Below are 23,504 nucleotides of genomic sequence, written 5' to 3' on the forward strand. Positions count from 1 at the left end.
TCAAATTTTAATTTTATTAATTTAAATTAGTAATTATAAAATATACGTTCATCATATACAAATTTAAACTATAATCACCGCACATCGTGCGGGAGGTACACTAGTTTCAAGTAAAAATAAAATAAAAAATTGATCCCGATTTGTACCATAAATTTGTAAACTTCTTGACTCAACGGGCTTGTCTGCAAATCGAAAGTTTAGATTTAGGACTGAAATTTTCAAGCGAAAGAAAAAAATATTGATGAATTTGAATTGACGACAAAGCACAATCTTCTGTTGATAAGATGCTCCTTCCCCATCAAATAAGTCAGGGTTTAGAGTCACCTAAAGGGCTATAGTGAGTGTAATAAATATTTTTTTAAAAAATGTTGATGAGTTTGAACTGAATATGAATTTTGCTGCTAATGCATCTAGATTTATTTGAAAATGAAGTATTAAAAAAACATATGACAAACCGTTTTGTCGTATGATTAGTGAGACATAAGTCGATTATTTAAGCATAACAAAAGGGACAATAATGAATCTAGTTAGTGGCAGTGGGACAAGCTCATTTCAGCATAATCATTAATCATATAGAACGAACATTTATACGATGAAATGAATGGCATATGATGCGCGTTAAGATCACCCATTTTTTTCGATGCGTCAAATCGTATTAATTATTGGACAGCCTCTTGTGGAGAATCATGGAGAGAGAGAGAGAGAGAGAGGAGAAGGAGTCACAGTATTGTATTGCATAGGACTGAGTGGATGTTATGTTACGTTGAATTAACAAGCGGTTTTTCAAGGTAACAAGGAGCTGTTATTCTGCAGAAACTGATGTTCTCAACTTGGCAAAATTGCAGCCGTAATTAATTGGTAAGCTTGAGGCCAAAAAAGTAGGCGTTGAAGTATACACACACACTGCAACTCCTACGGATTTATGCGAATAGAAAGGGTAAAATGAAAAGGAGAGGTGGAGAGGAGGAAAAGCAAAAGGAGAAGCTGGTGTATTTTCTCAGGCGCAGATCCCTATGAAATGAAATATTGCTCATTCTTTTTGTTAAGTTTTAAGGGCCTTGTACAAAAGCAAAACAAAGTGCATTGCTTTGCTTTGGCAAGATTCTACTCTCCATTTCGTTTCAACGTAAGTTTGTAGCTACAAAACAAACTAAACATGTACTCGTTTCAAACTGGAGGGAATTGAAACAAAGGGAGCCATGATTATTTTACTTGTGCCCAATCATTGACTTGCTTTCCTTCATTCACCCACAAATTCTTTTTTTTCACTCCTACAATATCTTGCTTTTGACATTTTGCATCATTGAGTAAACAGTTCCATAGTCAAAAAAACAAAAACAAAAATGAAGGCCATGAGTAACGAAAATAACAGCAACCAAGATAACAATTGGTTGGGCTTCTCTCTCTCTTCCACCATGGATGGCTCAGCCTACAACCACCAACCTCCGCCGCGCACCGCCGCCGACGCCCTCCCGCTAACCTTCTCGTCTAGCTTCAGCTTCCCCGGAATCACTTACTACGGCGGTGGAAGTGACAATTCTTGCTTCAATTCTATAATGCCACTTAAACAAGATGGATCATTGTGCCCAATGGAAGCCATCAATAGGCCTCAACCACAAGGTTTCTAATATTCACTTCCATATATACATACTGTGTGTGTGTGTGTTTTTTTTTGAGGTAGAATTTGTGGAATATACTGTGGTTTAATTTGAATAACTTTTACCGTGAAGAAGGTATGGATTTCACAACAATGGGGACCCATAACTATCAAGGGTGTGACAGACAAGGAATGGCTCTGAGTTTACATACAATGTACCCTCAAAATCATGCAATCAACGGCCAAGATTTCCTCAGCCAACATCAACAAACTCACAATCTGGAGCTCCCAGCAATGGCAGCCAGCTGGGATTCAAGAAATGTGTACGGCGATCTGCACACACTAAGCTTGTCGATGAGCCCCATTGCTAGCGCCGCCGCTTCCGACCAAATCCCAGCCAATGTTGCAAACTGCATTGCCCTTGAGAGCAAGAAAAGGGTGCTTGAGAAGCCTCATCAGAAGCAGATTCTCCATCGGAAGTCCATCGACACCTTCGGCCAAAGGACCTCTCAGTACAGAGGAGTCACAAGGTTGCATATTTTTCTTGCTACATTATGTTTGTTTTTCAAGATTTGAGTGTAACATGCTGCATTTTTGTATTAGGCATCGATGGACAGGTAGATATGAAGCTCATTTATGGGATAACACTTGTAAGAAAGAAGGGCAGAGCAGGAAGGGAAGACAAGGTTTGTTAATTATTTTTCTTGCACTAATCTTTATTATTAACATCATGCTCTTACTAAACCTTGCTTCCTTTTTTTGTGGGGCTAATAACATGAATGCACTTGCAGTTTATCTAGGTAATTCCTATTATAAATTCCTGTTTTCAACCTTTATATTACACTTGTGTTGCTACACACATTGATATAATTAGAATCTACATTTTAGGGGGTTATGACGTGGAAGAGAAGGCGGCGAGGGCTTATGATCTTGCAGCAATCAAGTATTGGGGGCCTTCCACACATATCAATTTTCCGGTGTGATTTTCTGGCCAATTTATTCCAATTAGCATTTATTTTTTGCAAATGTCATAGAAATTAGAAATTAAGCATATTTAAGTCAATGCAGTTGGAAAATTATCAACAAGAAGTCCAAGATATGAAGAACATGAGCAGACAAGAATACGTTGCTCATTTAAGAAGGTGATCTTCACACCCACTTTCTTCAAAATTTAAAGAATGCTCATCCCATTATTTTAGGCTTTTTTAATTTATTTTTTTTTAAACTTGATTTTGTAGGAGGAGCAGTGGTTTCTCTAGGGGCGCTTCCATATACAGAGGAGTGACAAGGTCTAGATAATCAATTGCTTATATCAACAATATTAATTTGTTTATTTAAAATTTATAGTAGTATTATGTAGAAATCTTAGCCTGCATTATATTGTTGTTAGCAGACATCATCAGCACGGGCGTTGGCAAGCTCGGATTGGGAGAGTTGCAGGAAACAAAGATCTTTATCTTGGAACATTTAGTGAGTTTAAAGAAATTTGAGAAGTAGGGAGTAGTTGTTATGTGGTATTGTAATAAAAAGTGGAGTGACGATTTGATTTCAGGCACCCAAGAAGAAGCTGCTGAGGCATATGATGTGGCTGCCATCAAATTCAGGGGTGCAAACGCGGTGACCAACTTTGATATATCGCAGTATGATGTGGAGCGGATCATGGAGAGCGACAGCCTTCTCCCGGGGGAGATCGCTCGGCGGAAAAGAGACGCCGCCGCCCTCTCCGCTCGTCACATCTCCGATTGGAGAGTGGCTGCATGCCACGATCACGACAAGGATCGAGTTGGGAGTTTGAGTTCCTTAGTTCCTATAAACTCACTCCCCCCTACGACCCCTCAAGTCGCCTCCGACGTTTCTGCGCTCGATTGTGCGTGGACGGATGTGTTCCCGAGCACTTGATGTAATCTTTTATACAAGATTTTGTAAGTTTTGATTCGGGTTAGTTCGATTCGATTCGATTATTACAGGGCAATCCGCATGAGGCTTAACATTTTGACTGTATAAAGTTTTGCAACATTAGCCATATGAGAGGGCGATTAACTATATTATGCAAGTAGAGAAAATATAAACAACTTAAGTTAACATTTTAACCTAAAACAACAAACCCTACATTATCAAGCTAATGTTGTTGAAAAAATTCCGTTAAACCACACCTCAAAGCTGCCACACACACTGCATATTGAAAAATAAAAGTCAAGAAAGAAAGGAAAGTTTCCACTTTCCACCATAACACAAAATGATTGACGTTTTTGCTTTGCTTTTTATACATTTTGAATAAATGTTCGTTTGATAATTATAAATATTAATAACTTTAACACATATTTTTGTTTACCGAAACTTGACGGGAAGATGATTTGGGGGTTTTATTAATTTGTTAAATATTTTTGGCTATATTGATATATAAAAAATTAATTTGGGGCGGTAGGGGTACAAAAGTATATTTGTTAATATGTATATATATTTTGAAATGAGAGGATATAGTGAGTAAAAAAAAGGACTATATATAAAATTACCCTTTTCGAGAATTTGTTGGGCCTTTAATATTTTAGGAGTTGGAAATACTCCAGCCCAATCTTTACTAAGTTGCAGACATTCCTAGCAAATCTCAAAATCAAGGAACACGAGAGTTTAGAGCATCTACAGTTGAAAGACTCTGTAAAGAGGCACTATAATCTCATATGGGATCCTTTGTTCCACTATTTTATGTGTATCATCGTGTGCCGCTCTTAATTTATTATAATTTTTAATTATATTTTATTCAATTTTAATTTATTATGCTTTAATATTATAAAAAGATAATTAACAAGGGTTCACTCATCCAATTAGGGTTTATAATTATTTTTTTATATTTATGTGAATTAATAATTAATTATTTGGGTACATTAATTCAAAGTTAGGGTATATAATTTTTTAAAATTTCAATTTTCAGTTATAAATATTAATTAGAGTTCATAATATAATAATATTTTTTTATTTTTATAAAAAACAATTATACAATAGATAAATTAAGAGTTGTACACAGTGGTACACACAAAATAGTGGGAGATCCAGTATCTCATTTGCTATAATCTCTATTTTAAAAGTCAAAGTTTTTGGGTTCAAGTCTCCTGTGACGCGGTCTTTAAATTTTTTTATTTAATATTATTAATTTATATAAAAAAATCTCTATTTTAATTTTATTCTATTTTTATTTTTCAAAATTAAAATTCAATTGTGTCCCACTTTCAATTTTATTTATTTTCTTATATATTTTTTCTTCAATTTCAACTTTATATGCTTTTGTTTAATTTTGTGATTATTAACTAGGGTTTATTCCATCAATCTAGGGTATATAATTATTTTTTATCATTTAATTTCACTTTTATTAGTTAATAATAGGTTGATAAATTCAAAGTCATGGTATATACTTTTTAAAAAAATTAATTTTTTAAAATAAAAATTAAATATAATTCATAGTATCATAATAAATTTTATTTTTATAAAAAATATTTTTAAAATAATAGATATAAGAATGGAATACAGTGGCACACATAAAATTATGGGACACTGGATCTCATCCCCCGCCGCCCCACATGGTCTCCTCTTTTTCTTTTTCTCCTTCTTCTTCCCCATTTTTTTTTCCTACAATTGCTCCATCTCTCCTCTCTCTTTCTCCTACACCTGCAAAGGCTCCACTATTGCTATTTTCTCTTTTAATTTTCGCGCGTTGAATGCAGGCGATCACCTTTTCACTCCTACCAAGCCGGCACGATGCATTATGTCTAGCTGAGCCCGGGGCAAACCAGAGCGCGCACATTCGCGGCATTCTGCATCGAGGCGGCACCCCCTCCCTAGCGTTGTGGATGCTCTTATTGTAGGGAGAATTAGATCGGAAATACTTCATCTGTTCATTAAAAAATAGTTAATTTTTGTCATTCGTCCATGAAAATTAGTCACTTTTTATTTTATAAAACTTTCTATCACATGCTATACTCCTTTCTCCACTCACAGTACAGCTAATTATCATTATTAACACTATTTTTAAGTGAGACTTCTTCTCCACTCACAATACATTAACTATTTTTATTAAAACTCGTGTCATCTCCTTATGAGACTATTTTTTGTGGACAAATGGAATATTTAAGTTTACATGGAAAGGGTTATTTCTAACCCAACTTCTTATCGAGCATACGCAATCGGTGGAGCTAATCTTTCTTACAATTCTAGATCACAGTACTTTGTAGGAAAATTCTTAATCACAATTTTTTGTTATAGGAACATCTTTTAAGTAGGGTTGTAAACGAGTCGAGCCGAATACTAGTATGTTCGAGCTCGGCTCGTTCAAATATTTGGATGTTCGAACTCGGCTCATCACCGACTTACCGAATTCGAGCTTGGTTCGTGTGATACTCGATAATGTTGAATTTCAACTTGAGCTCGAGATTGGCTCGTCACCCGCTTACCGAACTCGAGCTCGGTTCAAGCTCAGCTCGTGTGATACTCGATAATATTGAATTCGAACTTGAGCTCAAGTTTGGATTATTAGATATTCGTATACTTGATGTTCGAGCTCGAACTCGTTAGAAATCTAGAAGAAACTTCTTGATTAATATGTTACTTGTGCTCGAGCTCGGCTCAGATGTTCGAGCTCAAACTCTTTAAAAATTAAAAAAAAAATTCTTGATTAATGTGTTACTTGAGCTCGAGCTCGATTCGTTTAAGGCTAGCCCACTAACTCAATTGAAGGTTCTTGAACAAGCTCACTGATTAGGTGTATTTATACGCATATATTTTGGGTGTTTCAGTGTAAATTCTTTGCTTGATTGGTATGATTTCAAATCTAATGAAATTTCTAATGAGTTTTGATAGGTTTTTGAGAAAATGTTTGATTTTGAGAAGAGTTTTGAAGTCCTGAGTTGTGAAGAAAAAAATGTGCTACGTGATGCTAAGCATGATGCCCATATCGTCCAACAAATTCGAACTGACTTGTGATTTTTGCTGAATTGGCGAGAGATTGAGTAGCTGAACCCTTTTGACTTTTCTTAGTGGGCACACTTTGACTTTTAGTATGGGCTTATTTATTGCTTAAGGCCTATGTTGCATAGGTACGGGGGTGCGGATGCGGGGGCGATACGATACGAGTACGGGGATACGGGTTTTTAAAAATTATAGGGTGTGATTCGGTAAGGATACATCTAATTATTAAAATTTTATGATATATAATACTTATAAAATATATACAATTTAATTTTTCTTAAATTAATTATATGTATTTTACATTTTATTTTACCCAAAAGTTAAGCATTTTCAATTATATAAGTTGATTGAGCAACAATATAACGATTCAAATATTATTAGTCCAATATATAAGTCATAATTGAAAATAAAATTATCAAAATAACCTTGTGTAGGCCTTTCGTACACGAGATACGTGAATTTCGCCTATGGAATTTGCGAATTCGGTTTATTTGTATAAATTATTTTAAAAGATACGCCACGTGGTGAATCGGGTGCGAATCCGACGAGAATCCGAGAGAATCGCACCCTAAAAGAATCCGATTCGCCGTACATGCTAATTTTTTAAGAATCCGTGCATCATAGCTTAAGGCTCGTGCGCCATTTTCTTTTAGTTTTGGTATTAGAATTAGGTTATATATATATATATATATATATATATATATATATATATTTTTGATAAATTAATAATATTAAATAAAGAAAATTAAAGGTCAGGTCATAAGGGATTCGAATTCAAGATCTTTGGCATTAGACATTATCCCCTTACCGCTTGGCCAACGCACACACAATTTTATATTAATTTTTAGGATATATATAAATGTGATTAAATTACACGCAGATCTAGGGGTGGCACGGTACGGTATACCCTATTAAATCGACCATACCTTATACCTTACCTTTACCTCAGGTATGGAGAAAATTCATACCTTTACCTTACCTTTACATACGGTATACCTTAAGTACGGTATGGAGAATATACAAAACCTTTACCGTACCTTTATTTCGGTATACCGTACTTTCACGGTATACCGCACTTTAACGGTATACCAAAATAATCGGTATTACCGAAATCGAAAAAATTTAATACGGTAAAAAATTGATAACTTATTTATTTAAAATATGTTTAGATAATGAATAATATTTAACAAATATAATAATGACATAATAGTTATATCAAATTGTATAACTCATGGAAGTATATAATTTTATCATATTTATAGTCTCATACTTATATATTCATAAATTATATTTATGTTATAAGTTGGGTATAATTTAGTTTAGAAAAATAATCATAATTATATATACTATACAATATAACTATGTAACTCACATCACATGATTATGATAATAAAACTATGTTATTAATATATATATATATATATATATATATATATTAATATAAACAACACTATCATATAATTATAAGATACTTATATTATTTGATTATATCTATAATCTCGTACTTACATGTTCATATATTATATAATAAGTTGTATTAATGTTGTAAGTTAGATGTAATTTGTTTAAGAAAATTATTCATATACTACACAAAATAATTAACATTGTCTACATCTCAAGTCTCATCAATTAAACTTCAACAAAAGCAAATTCAAATATTATATTATAATTGTGTTACAATATCAATATAAATAATTCAATTATATTAAATCATAAACTATATGTAACTTATAACATTTATATAATTTACTATATATTACATGAATGCATACAAGTATGCGAATATAAATATCATCAAATGATATAAAAGTGAATAAAATATAATATAGTATGTAAGTTATATAATTTAATATAGTATAAATTATTTATATTGATATCATAACACAGTATATTGATATAACTTACATACTTATTCACTTTTATATCATTTGATGATATTTATATTCGCATACTTGTATGCATTCATGTAATATATAGTAAATTATATAGATGTTATAAGTTACATATAATTTATATGTTAGACGTAGTATTATTTATAATATAATCCTAATATTATAACTATGCTATTATATATGTAACTATTATAAGTTAGATGTACAATCTATTGTAAAACAATAATTTTAGTTATATATTATAACTATACTATAATATCAAAATAAATAATTTTATTTTATTGTATCACTTATACTATATACTGTATTTTATTTGTTTTTGTATCATTTGATGATATTTATAAATTCATGTACAATTGTATATATTCACATAATATAGATTATATACATCATTTTATAAAATTTATAAATACTTTTAAAAATATAAACATAAAAATATATATTATATATTTTAAAACTATAGATTTTGATATGATATATACCGCGATTTTCGGTATACCAATATATACGGACAACTGCGGTATATCAGAATAAGGTATTGTACCTTATTACCGGTATATACTGAATATTAAGGTATACCGGAATAAGGTATGATACCGCATCACCGGTATATACAGTAATATTCGGTATACCAGTAATACGGTATCATACCGTGTTCCGGTATATACCTTTAATACGATATTTATTGATTTTTTCGGTATATACCGCGGTATCGGTATACACCGGTATACCCCGGTATCTGGAAAATTCATACCTTTACCTTACCGTAAATCTTCGGTACGGTATCATACCTTACCAAAAAAATCGGTATACCTTAAATTCGGTATTTTACGGTACGGTATGGCCGGTATACCGAATTTTCGGTATATTTTTCCAGCCCTACGCAGATCATACGCACACTTTGGAGGAGAAATCTGGAGTCTGGAGACGCATCATTCAACAATTTTGTTCAACCTTTTCTTTTCTTTATTCTTTCTCGCAATTTATCCTTTATTTTTATTTATTTATTTTATTATTTGTTCTAGCTAATTTTATTTATTCCAGCAACGATTAAGGAAGCACTAGCAAGATTATTTTATAAAATTTAATTTGTTCTTATACTTTATTTTATGCTTGCATATGTAATTCTTCACGTTTATCGTTATTAATTATTTTAATTCATTAGATAGTACGCAATATTTAGTGGGTTATAATTAATTACACAGTCAATTAAATCGGTCATACGTATTCATGGTTCAGGTTTGATTATTGGTAAATTGACACATCAGGGTTAAGGAAAATGCAATCTTAATTCAATAATTATGCTTCAGAGTTTATTGGTATTGAATCGTGTTTCTCTAGATATTAATGTCGCCAAATCACTAAATCTATAGTGCGTCTCTTAAGGTTGTCAGTCAATTAGGGTAATAATTAGTGAACCGTCTTCCTGGTTACCGAATACTTAAGGAGAAATAAGATCACATCAGAAGTGTCTTCGGCGATTATAACTGGCTTACTTGCATGAATTAAACTTATATTTGCATCAATGATTGAAATAATTAATTTAGGGTGGACTTAATTGATTGCTGAAATTCTTTATTAATTGTTGAAACTTTCTATTTATTTATTTAGGATTAGAACCATTGCAATTCTTTTGGATTTTATTTATTTATTTTTAGATTTAGTATTTTCTCAATTTAATCCATTAATTTTGTTTGTTAAGTTACTTTTCAGGTTGAATTTTAGGAGAATTATCACTAATCCCTTAGGAGACGATTTTGCTTGCAGTACCGGCTGACTGTCGGATATTTTTGGTGTAAAACAACGCACCACTCGCGGACAATCGAATTTGAATATGTTCACGAGCTTAACGAGTCGAGTGCTACCAGGCTCGAGCTCTACTTGTTTACTATCGAATCAGGCTCCAAACGAGCTTTTTTTAGTCAAGTCTCAAGTAGCTTGCGAGTAGCTCTCTTTATTTGCAGCCCTACTTTTAGAGCCAATTACTTTTAAGAATTAGTTTTGATACATAGAAATAGTAAGATTGCTCCCTTGTTTATTTGAATGGATTGAAACTATGAGATATTCCAAGGCCCTTGATTATTTCAATCATTTAAGCTATTTTTTCTTGGTTTATATCTCATTAAAATGGGTCTCATTAAGAAAAGTCTTATGAGGATTCTTAGATAAGATGATGAAGCACTCCCTCGCTTCCTCCCCGAAACCCTAGCCCGCCCTTCGCCGTTTTTCGATGACGCAGGTCGGATTATCCGACCGCTCCGGCCTGAATCTCCCATCTGTCATCTCAAACTTCGATCATCCCACTGCGCGCTCTCCTGCGAGCGCTCCCTTGACGTTTTTACTCAACCATTTTCGTTGTTTTATTTTTCTTTATTTTTTTCTTCTTTTTTTGGTTTCTTTTTGTTACTTTTATTTTCTTTGTTTTGGTTCTTTTGAAGAGATCGCAGCTGAGCTTGGAAGATGCTAATTTTGAGCTTCGTCCATATCACCACTATGGAGTATGTTTTTCTGTGAGTTGTGACACACATATCTTCATCCCTTCAAACTTATTTTCGAACTTATGTTCTGTGATAAGTTTGGGGAGGGGGTGAGATTAGATATGTCTATCACTTTTATCATTTTTGCTGGATTTATTGTTTTATCATGGTTAGTGGTGTGTGATTGATTTTTGAGTTTATTATTGCTCAATTAGATTTCTCGTGAGATGCCTATGATGATTTCTTTTGAAAATTGGTGATTTCCATTTTATTTTATTTTTATGATTTGAGCATAATTTGAATTAATTTGCATGATGAATAAGTGATTTTAGCTTTAACTTTTGACGTTGAATAAGCCTGTGAGAATTTGAGCCAATATTGTTTATCATACACAGTTTATTCTTTGTTTTGAGTGTTGTCATGCATGTGATGATCTTCTAGAACTTGTCATGGCATCTATGTCGAGGTTGTTGTTGTGCCCATGAGAAGGAGATGGTTTTAGGCCATCTTTTGTTAGCCACAGTTTTTTCCAAACACGGTCCTTAACGGTAGGGAAGTTGATGTGGCATTTTCTTGTTTAATTAAGTTAATTTATTTAAAATTTATAGGCAGCCAAGTTTAATTATGAGAGGCCCAATACTTATCTATTTAGAGCCAAGTTTAAAATTTATAGACAGCCAAGTAAGGCCCAATCCTCTTGTTCTTCTTTTCTCCCTCATCATCTACTACTGTCTGCAACCTCTCCTTCTCTTTCTTTTTTCATTCCTGCCATCTTCTAATTCTTCTTCTCAAACACTTCCTCTTCGACCACCGCCGAGTACGCCCTTCTCTCTCTGCTCTTAACTAAGTTATTTATCGACAACCCAGTATTTTAATTTCAAATTGATCTTGGAATTGAAAATACTAGTTTATGCTGTTACCAATTCGGCTGTTCAACATGCTCAATAAGAGTAAAATATTGTCAGCAAGTATTAAGAAGAGTTGAGATACAACAGCAAAACTGTGGGTGGAAATTGTGATAGGATTTCTTCCAACTATTCAGCTTTTATCTATGTTATAGAATAGATATTAGAGAGTATGTTTTTCTTAAATCCAAATATATAGATATTATATATGTAGATGTTGTTGATATAGATATGATATGATGGGCTCGAAAACGAATTATCTGGACCAAAAAATTGTATCAGTAGGGTAGCCTCATATTTCAATTCTTTGTGTTGTTTCTCGATAAACCCAACTAAACCCCTCTTTCATTCCGTTTTCAGATCTCATGAGTCTTCAAATGATCGTATCTTCAGTGGCTCCGCCGGCTGCTGTCGGTTCTGGAAGTGCGTCGTATAAAGAGAGGTTTGCCGCCGGAGGCCTCACTTCAGCTTCCAAAGAGCTCTCTTCTTTGCCCTCCACCTTTTTTCCCCTCCAAAAGGTGAGCTGATGCTTGATTAAACGGTGCAAATCCATGTAGCTATGTGACCGTTTCAATTTTATTTGATTGATTTATTAAGTGGCTGAATTTGTATAACATTGTAAAAAATGTAGAATCCCCTGTTAGTGTAAAGCTCTGTTGTAGGACTATAAGATGATGGCGAGTTCTAATTCACCTATGTTAAAGGATTTGAAGTTGGTGGTAGTAGCTAATCCCTGTGGTGGTTGTTTATTGTTCGGGATTTTATATCCATATTTTTTTAATGATTTTTCAGTGACTTTGATGAATTTTAGATTCATTGTTATTTCAATCAGTTCGAATCCACATTTTCATATATAGTCGTTGTTAACTAATTAGTAGTTGGATTATAATGTTTAAATTTTTTCAAATTGCTATGGAATGCCCCATTCGTTTGTTGTGGGAAATTAGTAGAATCCAACACGAGATTAGTTATAAGTAGTTTCTAATTTTCTCACTATACCATAGGCTACAAAATTGAGTTTCTAGTTCTCTTATCATTTAAAGTGATGAGTAGGTGACCTAGAACTAAGTTGTTAGGGATACTAACGTGGAAGCAAGCCGGTTGTCATTCTGAATATTCTCAAGTGTGCACATCACAGAATGCTGGCAACAAATTAGAGCTTCAAATATGCATTCTATAGTAGAATGGTGTATGGACTCCCGCGCTTTCTGGAATGTGATCTTATTCATTTTAGATTGTGATCTTAAGCAAATTTTTGGTACTTGTTAAGCAACATGAGTCCTCTTTCTGTATAATGTCTATGTTAGATTGTGCTTTATATCTTGAGAAATTTGCGTCTACTTTTGTCTTTCTAAACTTTGGAAACAATCTTATGGAAAGCATTCTTTCAGAAATTGTTCTATGAGTTGGCTAATTCGTTGCTTGACATCTAATAACAGTATTATATTGCTAAACCTTATGTTTTTGGTTGTTCTCTCGTGCCTTTTTTCTTCATGGTTCTGATCTATTTGACACATTTTTTTTCTTTTTTTTTTCCCTTCTTCTTAGATTGGTAAGGTTGCCTGATAAACTACTAACATACATAGTGCTAGTTTTTGTATGAAATCTTGGTGTTCAGGGGCGGAGCAAAGGCCAGACATGCCTTGGTGATTGCTGGGCAATTTTTTGGTTATTATTATATTTAGATTGTATTTGTATTTTCCTCACTTTTTATATACAAAAAAGTAATTTCGTCCGTCCAAACTTATTTCTAAATACAAAAATGTAATTTCGCCCGTCCATTTATAAAATCCTAGTGTTGATGTTATTGCCCATATTATCTTGTATGGGGAGGATTGTAGGTCAGAAATTAAATCAACTATGACTTTTCATGTCCTTGATCATGATAAGATTGAGTTCTTTCCTTTTCACGATTTGTTATATAATAAGCTTATTTCTGTGATGGAGTGATATCGTTTTAGTCTAGTCATGACATTATTTATTGCCTGGCTTCTGAGAAGACACAGACTAGTAAAGATTTTGCAGTTCCAAGGCGGAAAGCAATGGCATTGATTCTATCAGGTTTCATCTATTCTCAAGCTGGCACGTGCGATAATGCTTTTGCACAATCTATTGCATTCAGGGAATATATAGATCAGTTTGATGGCTACACATTGAAGTACCCTCCGAATTGGATTCAAGTCCGTGGTGCTGGTGCCGATATATTCTTCAGGGACCCTTTTGTTCTTGATGAGAACATATCAGTGAACATATCTTCACCTTCATCATCAAAGTACAAAAGCGTGAAAGATTTAGGTTCACCGGAAGAAGCAGGGAAGAAAGTACTGAGACAATATTTGACCGAGTTCATGTCCACGAGACTTGGTGTGAGGCGTGAATCACGTATTCTTTCTACCTCGTCAAAAGTAGCTAGCGATGGAAGGCTATACTATGAAGTTGAAGTAAGATCTCTATACCAATATTTCAATGCAATGTGAAGTTCTAACAACTCTTTACCCTTATTTTCTTCTCGTTTGACTGACTTTGGTAGCGTTGCTGGTGTAACTAGGTGAACATAAAGTCATACGCGAACAACAATGAATTGGCTGTCATGCCTGAGGACCGAGTGGCACGCCTGGAGTGGGACCGTCGTTATCTTTCAGTACTTGGGGTTGAGAACAACCGACTGTACGAGCTAAGATTGCAGACGCCGGAGAAGTCGTTTGTAGAAGAAGAAAATGAGTTGCGTGAGATTATGGATGCTTTCAGAGTTAACACAGTTGCTGCTTGAGATAGATCCCTTTTGAACTGTAACTACTATTATTTCTACCATTTATAGACGCAGGTCATTGTGAGGATTAATCTGTGATGGTTGCTTCCTTGTTAAGTATCGCAGCTGCCTTCTGTGTAAACTTGATTTGTACTTAAACTAAACATACGGTGTTTACTGTCGTAGATTCCTAGTATGGTTTTCCAATATTTGAGTGAGATTTCAAACAAATTGTAATTACAAAGAATCAATATCAAGTCCCATCCAAGTGTGAGCTAAACTGGTTTACTCAGAAAAGCAACATCCAAAAAATAATCACTGATGTTCAAAAGCTACACGCTTGGAACACAACTGCAAGTCATGCACCAAAGCACTCTTGATCTTTGATGAACATTTTTTTTTGGAGTTCTTGAGTGGACTTGGGATCAGAATAAACAAATACTCCCACATTTGAGTGCAAGTCATTAAAAACCTAGAAGACACCCTATGTTGAGTATTAATGTAGTTTGCATTGATGCTCTACCATTGATGCTCGACTCACAATCGACAAATGTTGAGCATTACTATATTTTCAAAAATACTCGACTACTAATGTTCGATTGCTTGATTCGAAATAGTTGAACATGTCGAGCATTGATGTATTTATCACAATTCACTAATGCCCAAGATACTCGACTCGCAATGATCCAACATTTCGAACAAAATTCGTGATTTTTGCGATCTAATTAAGTACAACTTTGTTATGTCAAACTCAATATATTACTTCGAGCATTGATTATTATTAATATTTTGTCCTTGAGAATGGATAAAAGCAACCATTAACCATTTATCACAAACTTTACTGAAGTCGCAAACGTTACTCGACACGCTTGACCAATGCAACTCGAGCATGTCGAACATTAGTGGTAAATGCACTAAAGCTCGACATGCTCGGCCACTGCGAGTCAAATATGTTGAACATTTTTGTATTTGTGAGAAATACAGTAATGCTCGATTATTGCGAGTCGAGCATTAGTGGTCGAACATTCTAAAAGAATCTACTAACGCTCGACATATTCGATAATTACAAGTTCAACAGTTGAGCACCAATGTTCTAATATTAGTGTAAAATACATTAATTTTGATATAAGGATAAAAATGTTCTAAAATATAATTTATATATATTTTGTAAAAGTGAGTACTTTAGATTAGGTAATTATTCGATTTTGTTCCATGGTATTAACATTTTAATAAAAATGTCACAACTTAAGGTTAAGTGCATACAAGCACCCCTCATTTCGATGTTTGGTTATTTGTGTCCCGAAAATAAATTTCAGCACCTAACTAATGATGTGGAATGCCAGAATTTTACATTCACAACTTATGTGGTACATTCACCACACCATAAAATATGTCATGTAAGTTGAGAATATGAAATTCTCGCATTACACATCAATACTCAAATGCCAGAATTTTTTTATCGGAACACAAATAACTAAACTGTGAAACAATGAATACTTGAATATACTTATCCTTAAATTGAGATATTTTTGTTAAAAAGCTAGGACAAAAATAAATGTTTACCCTTCTAGGTTTGAGCCAACTTGTGAGATACCCATATTGAGCAATGAAATTCAATATTTGACCACTCATCTAAAAAATACAAATTTTAACCATTTTTTTTTACGTTATAGGGCGATTTTGTCCTTTTTAGACAAATTGGCTTAGGGTTACGCTTGCGGGTTGGGCTTTCAGTTTGGATTGGGCTCGCGAGTTATGATGGTACAAATGACACAATTAGTGTCAATTGTGTCATTTATTAGATACACTTAGCACAATTAGTTCTAGTTGTGCCAAGAGAAAGAGCACGACCGCAGAGAGAGGCCCGACCGTTGACTTTCTGGCGACCGCTGAGCAACGCGGTGTGAGCGGGAGTGGGCGAGGGAGAAAAGGCGCAGTCGCTAGCAGTTGGTACAAATGACACAATTAGTGTCAATTGTGTCATTCATTAGGTACACTTGACACAATTAGTGTCAATTATGTCGGTGGTTGAGGGAGAGAAGGAGCGCTGACAAGGTATTTTGGATCGAAATTGTAAAAAATTATTATAATATTTATTTTTCATATGAATAGCTAAAAATTGAGTTTCATTATTTGCATATCTATTTTATCGAAAGGTTTTATGTTTTATAATGGGTATATATATCATTTTTGCCTTCATTTTTTCTCTTCTCGCTCTCACTCTCTCGTTAGCCGTTCCGTTCAGTCATTGCCTCGACGTTACCTCTCTCTGCGCTGTAGATTCGCGCTGCCTCAGCCTCAGCCTCAGCTACCAGCGCACCGCCTCAGCCACTACCAAAGGTGGCAGCCTCAGCCCTGTTTCAGACTCCTCCATTCAGCCGCGGCCGCGCCAGCCTCCGGCCTCCGCTTCTCAACGACCACTCGAGGGGCTGCTCGTTCCTGACGGCCGATGAAGTCCGAGCTCAAGATTTGATTCCACTTCACTCAAGTTTGATTGATTGCACGAGACTGTCCAATACTTGATTGGAGGTTGGTGACTTGGCCTGTGAAAATAATCTCTATCTTGTGAAATCGTTGTTGAATGTTGATAATGAATTTGGACATTTGGTGTTGTTTTTCCGTATATTGGCTGTTAAATAGTATACTTGATTTAGCTTCATATTCCATATTGCTTTCAGAAATCATAATTGTGTGATTTGAGATTGTAAGGAATGAGGATTGATAATTCTTGGTAGATCAACTGTTTGAGAAAATGCTTAAGTAGAACTAAACTTGCTCTTGTTCAAACATGAAATAAAAACTAAGCTTGCTTTTGTTCAATGAATCAATTGTGAATTGTGTGTTTGCAATAGCTGCTGTGCTGAATGTGTGTAAAAGTAAATGATCGGCTATTCCTGTACCCGACTAACCAAGTTGGTTAATTAGGTAACCAATTAACTGATCTTTATCGGTTTTGGATACGAATTCCGTGAGATTTTGGTTTTAGCACCTGTCAACACCCGTTTCTTTTTCTGCTTACTGCAGCTTCTGCAAAACAAATTCATCACCGATCCTTTTTCTTCTACATCATCCTGCATCTTCTTCTTATTATAAAAAATAAGAGTGAAACTGTAATTTTCATAAATAGATAAAGTGGAACAGTAGATAAAGAGGACCCAAACGCAAAATGCATCGTGTTTTGAGGTATGGTTGAGCTGATATGGTACTGCAAAATACGGTTGGAGTTAACCTTAGGTCAGCGTCGCGATTCTGGTTCGCATAAAGAAGAGGCACTTGAGCCTTTTGTTTTTAGTTGATAAATTCTAACCAGCTTATGAACATAGCAAAATGGCTTGGAACCTGAAGGTTATAAATTGAGTTTTAGCAGAGGGTTGTAGAGTTGAAAAGTGCATTAATTTCTATTGTGCATTTTGCATCAATTAAAAGCTGCAATTTTAATTTTTTATTTCATTGTAATGGTTGTTTCTATTTTGCTTTTGACCTATGACAATAGGAGATTATACTTTTTATGCAGCACGAATGTAATAATCAAATGCCTTTTGAAAGCAAAAACAACAATACTTGATTCTTCTTCTTTTCTCCTTTACTGCAGTGACCATCCCGCGTTTAGTTAAAGTTATACTCCTTCCGTCCACAAAATATCTCATGCTATTCTCATATCTCCAGTTTTATGTGCAGGAGTTCATGCTATTTCAAAAACCCTGTGCAGGTCTGCAGGACAAGGCTGACTATTTGATATGATATGATATAATATAATTATCTAGATAGTGAGTCAGATTGGAGAGACATCACCAAAAACTTGTCTTTGAATTGATTGATATTGGAGAAGGCTAATGACATATCCTGTTTTGGGCTTTAGGGTATAGGAACAAGAGGAAATGTGGTAACTGAAAAGAGAGCTAAATTGCTGCCATAATATGCAGAGAGTCAGTTCAAAGAAGTTATGTGGTCTATGCTTGAATCTTAATATCCGCTTATTTATCGGCAAGCAAAATGCTATTAGAAAAGAATCTTCATTTCATTTGGAATTTCACAAGTCATCAAATCCCCTGCTCTTTTCCACTTATTCACATCTGGATTCTTCAAAGTTTCCATCAAAACCCAACTTTACTCCTGAATCAGATAATCCTATTTCTGGAGATGGAAATTTTAGAAAGTTGAATGAACCAAAAAGAGGGCGAGGCTTTATTTACCTTACAAGCGAAACTGAATTTTCTCGAGAAAGCCAAATACCTGATCACGATGAGTTCTCTGCTGATGTTGAGAAGGTATATAGAACTCTGAGAAAATTCCATTCTAGAGTCCCAAAGTTGGAACTTGCTTTGCATGAATCCGGAGTTTCAGTGAGGTCTGGACTGGTAGAAAGAGTGCTTAGCCGCTGTGGTGATGCTGGGAATTTAGGATACAGGTTCTTTGTGTGGGCATCAAAACAGCCCGGTTACAGGCATAGTTACGATGCCTATAAATCAATGATTAAGATTTTAAGCAAAATGAGGCAGTTTGGGGCTGTTTGGGCTCTTATAGAGGAGATGAGGAAAGAAAACCCTCACCTTTTATCACCTGAGGTTTTTGTCGTTCTGATGAGGAGATTTGCATCTGCGAGAATGGTAAAAAAGGCCATTGAAGTGTTGGATGAGATGCCAAAATATGGGTGTGAGCCTGATGAATATGTTTTTGGGTGTCTGTTGGATGCTTTATGTAAAAATGGCAGCGTAAAGGAAGCTGCATTGTTGTTTGAAGATATGAGGATTCGATTTACGCCAACAATAAAACATTTTACATCACTATTATATGGTTGGTGTAAAGAAGGAAAGTTGATGGAGGCAAAAGTGGTGTTGGTAAAAATGAGGGAAGCAGGTTTTGAGCCTGATATTGTTGTTTACAACAATTTGCTTAATGGATATGCAGTGGCAGGTAAAATGTTGGATGCTTTCCATCTCATGCAAGAGATGAGGAGGAATGGGTGTGATCCAAATGCAACTTCATATACCATCATGATTCAAGCACTCTGTGCTAGAGAGAAAACGGAAGAGGCTGTGAGAGTATTTATAGATATGGAGCGCCATGGTTGTGAGGCTGATCTTGTTACTTACACTACCTTGATAAGTGGATTTTGTAAGTGGGGTAAGCTTGAGAAAGGCTACGAACTTCTAGATTCTATGGTGCAGAAAGGGTATACTCCTAACTCAACAACTTATTTGTATTTCATGTTAGCTCATGAGAAGAAGGAAGAGTTGGAGGAGTGTCTAGAACTTATGAAGGAGATGCGGAAGATTGGTGTGTTTCCTGACTTAAGCATATATAACACAGCTATTCGTTTGTCGTGCAAGTTAGGAGAGACTGAAGATAGCAGGAGAATGATGAATGAGTTAGAAGAAGACGGCATTAGTCCAGGGGTAGATACCTTTATCATCATGATTAATGGTCTTATTGAGCAAGGGTGTTTGGTTGAAGCTTGTGATTATTTCAGTGAAATGGTAGGGAGAGGTCTTCTAGCTGCTCCACAGTATGGTATACTGAAGGACTTGCTGAATCCTCTGTTAAGGGCAGATAAGCTTCAACTGGCTAAAGATAGCTGGTCTTGTATAATAGCTAAGGGCTGCGAGCTTAATGTGAACGCATGGACAATTTGGATTCATGCACTCTTTTCAAATGGGCACGTGAAGGATGCTTGCTCTTACTGTGTGGATATGATGGATGCTGGGTTGATGCCTCAGCCGGATACCTTTGCTAAGCTCATGAAAGGTCTAAGGAAGCTCTATAATAGACAGATTGCGGCAGAGATCACAGAAAAAGTAAGGAAGATGGCTGCAGAGAGTCAGATGACTTTCAAGATGTACAAAAGGCGCGGTGAAAGAGACCTGAAAGAGAAAGCTAAGGCAAAGGAGGATGGGAGAAAGAGGAGAGCACGGAAGCGTCGTTGGGGAACTAGAAGTAGGAAGGCTGGCGACTTATGACTTGAGTGCTTATCGCTGCCCACTGGATTGATTTTAACAGCATGATGCCTCTTAGACCTAGAAGTTAGGTAAGTCCTTTTAAAGTTAACTGTCTTATGTCACATCGATTTTTTAGCTGGTGATGATTTAACTAGATTTATAATTTGCTAATTCACTTAATTCTAAGGAAAAATCTTTTTCTGGGACTTCATGTTCTGCTAAGATTATTTAATATTTTGGCCATATGGTATACTTTAATTTAGTTTTTACTCATTTGATATTTTGGACAAACTACCTGGCAGTTAAAAATATCCACTATAAATTTATGAAATAGCAATATCTAAATATATTTGTTCTCTCTACATTATCTGCATATAACTGGATGTTGTTGGCTTTATGGAGGAAGAATGGCTGAAATCTATAGTGTGGGAGTGAGGAGGTCTCACGGGTTAAACCTGGCTACATCTTTCTTACAATGGTATCTAGATGTGTTCTCTGATGCCTTAGGAAGATTTTCTGGGTGAATGTGTTTTGAGGATTTGGAAATGATATTGATGTTTGGATATGTAAGGAGAAAGGTTTTTTTTTTTTTTTGAGAATATAACTATCTTTTTTTTTATTATTATTTATATAGATCCCATTCGTTTGAGAAAAACTGAAATTAGTGTTGGAAAACAAAGAACAATCATTTTCTTCCGATCAAGGTCTACTCTAGGCGGGTGAAATAACAGCACGAATAGTTTTTATTTATTATTTCCATTGTTTCAGTTAGAATTTATCCCTGGGCTCTTGCATGATAGTATTTGTTCATTTGTTTATGTAGTAGGGTTTATGTATGGTTGTCCATAGTTTTGAGGCAGGTTTGTTTTGATCTGAAGACCTTCATATATCCATACATTGCATTTCAGTCATCTATTACCCTTCATCTGTTGGGAGGGGGATTCTGGAGGAAGGAAAATGTTTGCTTCTGGACAACCAAACATACAAAAGATTTTTCTAAAAAAAATGTGCTGAACTTTAAGATATTTCTAGAATGAATTTTATTCTGCAAAATGCTTATGTGTAATCGTGTTAATTTATTGTTTGTAAGATTCTACTACTTATAGCTAACCAGCATTGAGAAGGCATCTGCAGTTGAAAATCTCTCATAAGTTCGACTAACAACATTGAAATCTACACAAGAATTTAGTTAAAAAGTGTTTGCATTCCTTACAAAAAAAAAAAAAAAAAAGTGTTTGCGTTGTTCATTAATCATTATATATGATATTTATTTTCTCTGCACAGATAACAGGTGCAAAAGAAGATTATAACTTCTTATCCTTTATTTCGGACGACTAGCTCTACATTGTGAACTATGCTTTCCTATTTGATTACTCAAAATGAAATTATATTTTCACTTTGTCTAACAACTTAAGACAAAGACAATTACCTCTTGCATTCCTAGGCTTCAAGAATTGTGAATCCATGTTATTTTTTTCTGCTGCAGCTTAGTTGAGTTCGATTATCTCGCAGTCTTTTGTGGCTTTGCTGCTGATTTAGAAACTCATTGTTGTATCTTCAATTTAATCGAGGGGGAGGGCGTCCAATCTTTCACAGTCTACTGACCAGCATGAAAAGGTAATGCTCTAAACTTCCCTTCATGGACATTGATCTTTATCTTTTTTTATTTCCATGGCCTTGATCATTAAAGAAATCCAATGTGAAATTTATTTTAATTGCTCTTTTTGTGCTAGAGTGGAGGCTTCGACACAATTTTGTAAAGTGCACTGTGGAATTAGTGATAAATGTTATAGCTTAACAATTCCATTCCCTTGTTAACTTCTGGCCTTAGTCATGCTCAAGTTTTGTGATGGACCCTACTATATTATATCGGAAATGAAGCATTTAGAAAAGTTTGCTTTTATGATGCTTTGATTTTGGTTTGTCCTATATCCCTCCAACTCAATTGCTATCATTTAAGATAAGGGAGATATGCAAGTCAAAAAAAAGAAAAGGGAGAGATGCAAATGTCCATAAGAATAGTTGCAATGAACATGAAGTCTGAGTGACAACGTTACCTTATGTTACTTCTTTTCATATAGTACACATCTCGAGTAGCGACTGTAGGTTATCGTGTCATTAAAAAGAAGAGTTAACTAGAAACTGCTTTATTTAATTGATATACAACTTTGGTTGCAATGTGGTGTATTGATGATCTGTGGGTATAGATTGCTTTCTAGTAGAATATGTATATTTAAAGAGAAATGCAAAGGAATCAGTTGCTATTAATACAGGTGGGCGAACGGGGCGGGTTGGGTACCCTACTCAATTTTGGCCGGGTATTCGGCCCTAAAATTCCACACACACATGTTCCTGACACGTCTTGCAATATTGAGTATCCTAATACCTGGATTCGGGTATTTGGATACTCGGTTACCCATTTTTTAAAAAAATTGAAATGTCCCTTTTGTATATGCAATTATCTAGAGGTGGATCAAAATACCGAAAAATCGGTATACCGCACTTATCGTATCGAAAAAATATTGAAAATACCGAATTTTTGATATACCGTAAATTTCGGTACGATAACGGTATCAATTTTCCTCATACCGCGGTATTTCGTTATATACCGATACCACAATATATATTGAAAAAACGGTATATAGTGAATCGGCATACCATATCGATTGAAATAAATTATGTATGTATGTATGTATATATATATAATTAGTGATAAATTATATATATAAAAAAATTATAATTATTAAAAAATTAATGACAACTTACAAAATATAAATTCATTAATAATTTTGATAATTTAGACATGAAACAACATACCAATAATTTTGGTATGCAGTCTAATATGGTATACCGAATTTTGGTACGGTATACCGTACTATTGGTACGATAACGGTATGAAAAAGTTCATATCGAATTTTTTGGTATACCGATCTTCAATATACCGAAGAGTTTGGTACGACAACGGTATGAAAAATCTCATACTGCAATTTAC

General features: G+C 34.6%; 3 protein-coding genes across 13 annotated transcripts; all 3 read left to right on the top strand.

Annotated features, from left to right (window-relative positions):
• Positions 1-725: 725 nt before the first annotated feature.
• Positions 726-3,638, top strand: LOC131021577 (AP2-like ethylene-responsive transcription factor ANT). The gene is made up of 9 exons (XM_057950833.1): positions 726-1,620; positions 1,731-2,127; positions 2,201-2,283; positions 2,389-2,397; positions 2,486-2,574; positions 2,666-2,739; positions 2,836-2,886; positions 2,991-3,067; positions 3,150-3,638. The coding sequence occupies exons 1-9, from the start codon at positions 1,344-1,346 to the stop codon at positions 3,494-3,496; spliced, it is 1,404 nt and encodes a 467-aa protein (XP_057806816.1). The 5' UTR covers positions 726-1,343; the 3' UTR covers positions 3,497-3,638.
• A 7,946-nt stretch (positions 3,639-11,584) lies between these two features.
• On the top strand, positions 11,585-14,807 carry LOC131021578 (psbP domain-containing protein 1, chloroplastic). 5 transcript variants are annotated; one of them, XM_057950835.1, is made up of 4 exons: positions 11,585-11,739; positions 12,188-12,345; positions 13,828-14,268; positions 14,376-14,807. In XM_057950835.1, exons 2-4 carry the CDS (start codon positions 12,193-12,195, stop codon positions 14,595-14,597), a joined length of 816 nt encoding a protein of 271 aa, XP_057806818.1. In that variant the 5' UTR covers positions 11,585-11,739; positions 12,188-12,192; the 3' UTR covers positions 14,598-14,807. The 5 variants fall into 5 exon arrangements, with proteins under 5 accessions (XP_057806818.1, XP_057806819.1, XP_057806817.1 ...); XM_057950836.1 differs by having other exon boundaries at positions 11,587-11,739; positions 13,834-14,268; XM_057950834.1 differs by having other exon boundaries at positions 11,617-11,997.
• A 1,942-nt stretch (positions 14,808-16,749) lies between these two features.
• LOC131021579 (putative pentatricopeptide repeat-containing protein At5g65820) lies at positions 16,750-22,415 on the top strand. Of its 7 annotated transcripts, none has more exons than XR_009100999.1 (4): positions 16,750-17,105; positions 18,286-20,601; positions 21,999-22,129; positions 22,246-22,415. XR_009100999.1 is itself a non-coding variant. In XM_057950839.1 (2 exons), exon 2 carries the CDS (start codon positions 18,494-18,496, stop codon positions 20,531-20,533), a length of 2,040 nt encoding a protein of 679 aa, XP_057806822.1. In that variant the 5' UTR covers positions 16,769-17,105; positions 18,286-18,493; the 3' UTR covers positions 20,534-20,755. The 7 variants fall into 7 exon arrangements, 1 of the variants encoding a protein (XP_057806822.1); XR_009100997.1 differs by having other exon boundaries at positions 16,769-17,105; positions 18,243-20,601; XR_009100996.1 differs by having other exon boundaries at positions 16,769-17,105; positions 18,255-20,601.
• Positions 22,416-23,504: the final 1,089 nt, after the last annotated feature.

The sequence above is a fragment of the Salvia miltiorrhiza genome, chromosome 4, assembly GCF_028751815.1.
Source record: "Salvia miltiorrhiza cultivar Shanhuang (shh) chromosome 4, IMPLAD_Smil_shh, whole genome shotgun sequence".
Taxonomy (NCBI): domain Eukaryota; kingdom Viridiplantae; phylum Streptophyta; class Magnoliopsida; order Lamiales; family Lamiaceae; genus Salvia; species Salvia miltiorrhiza.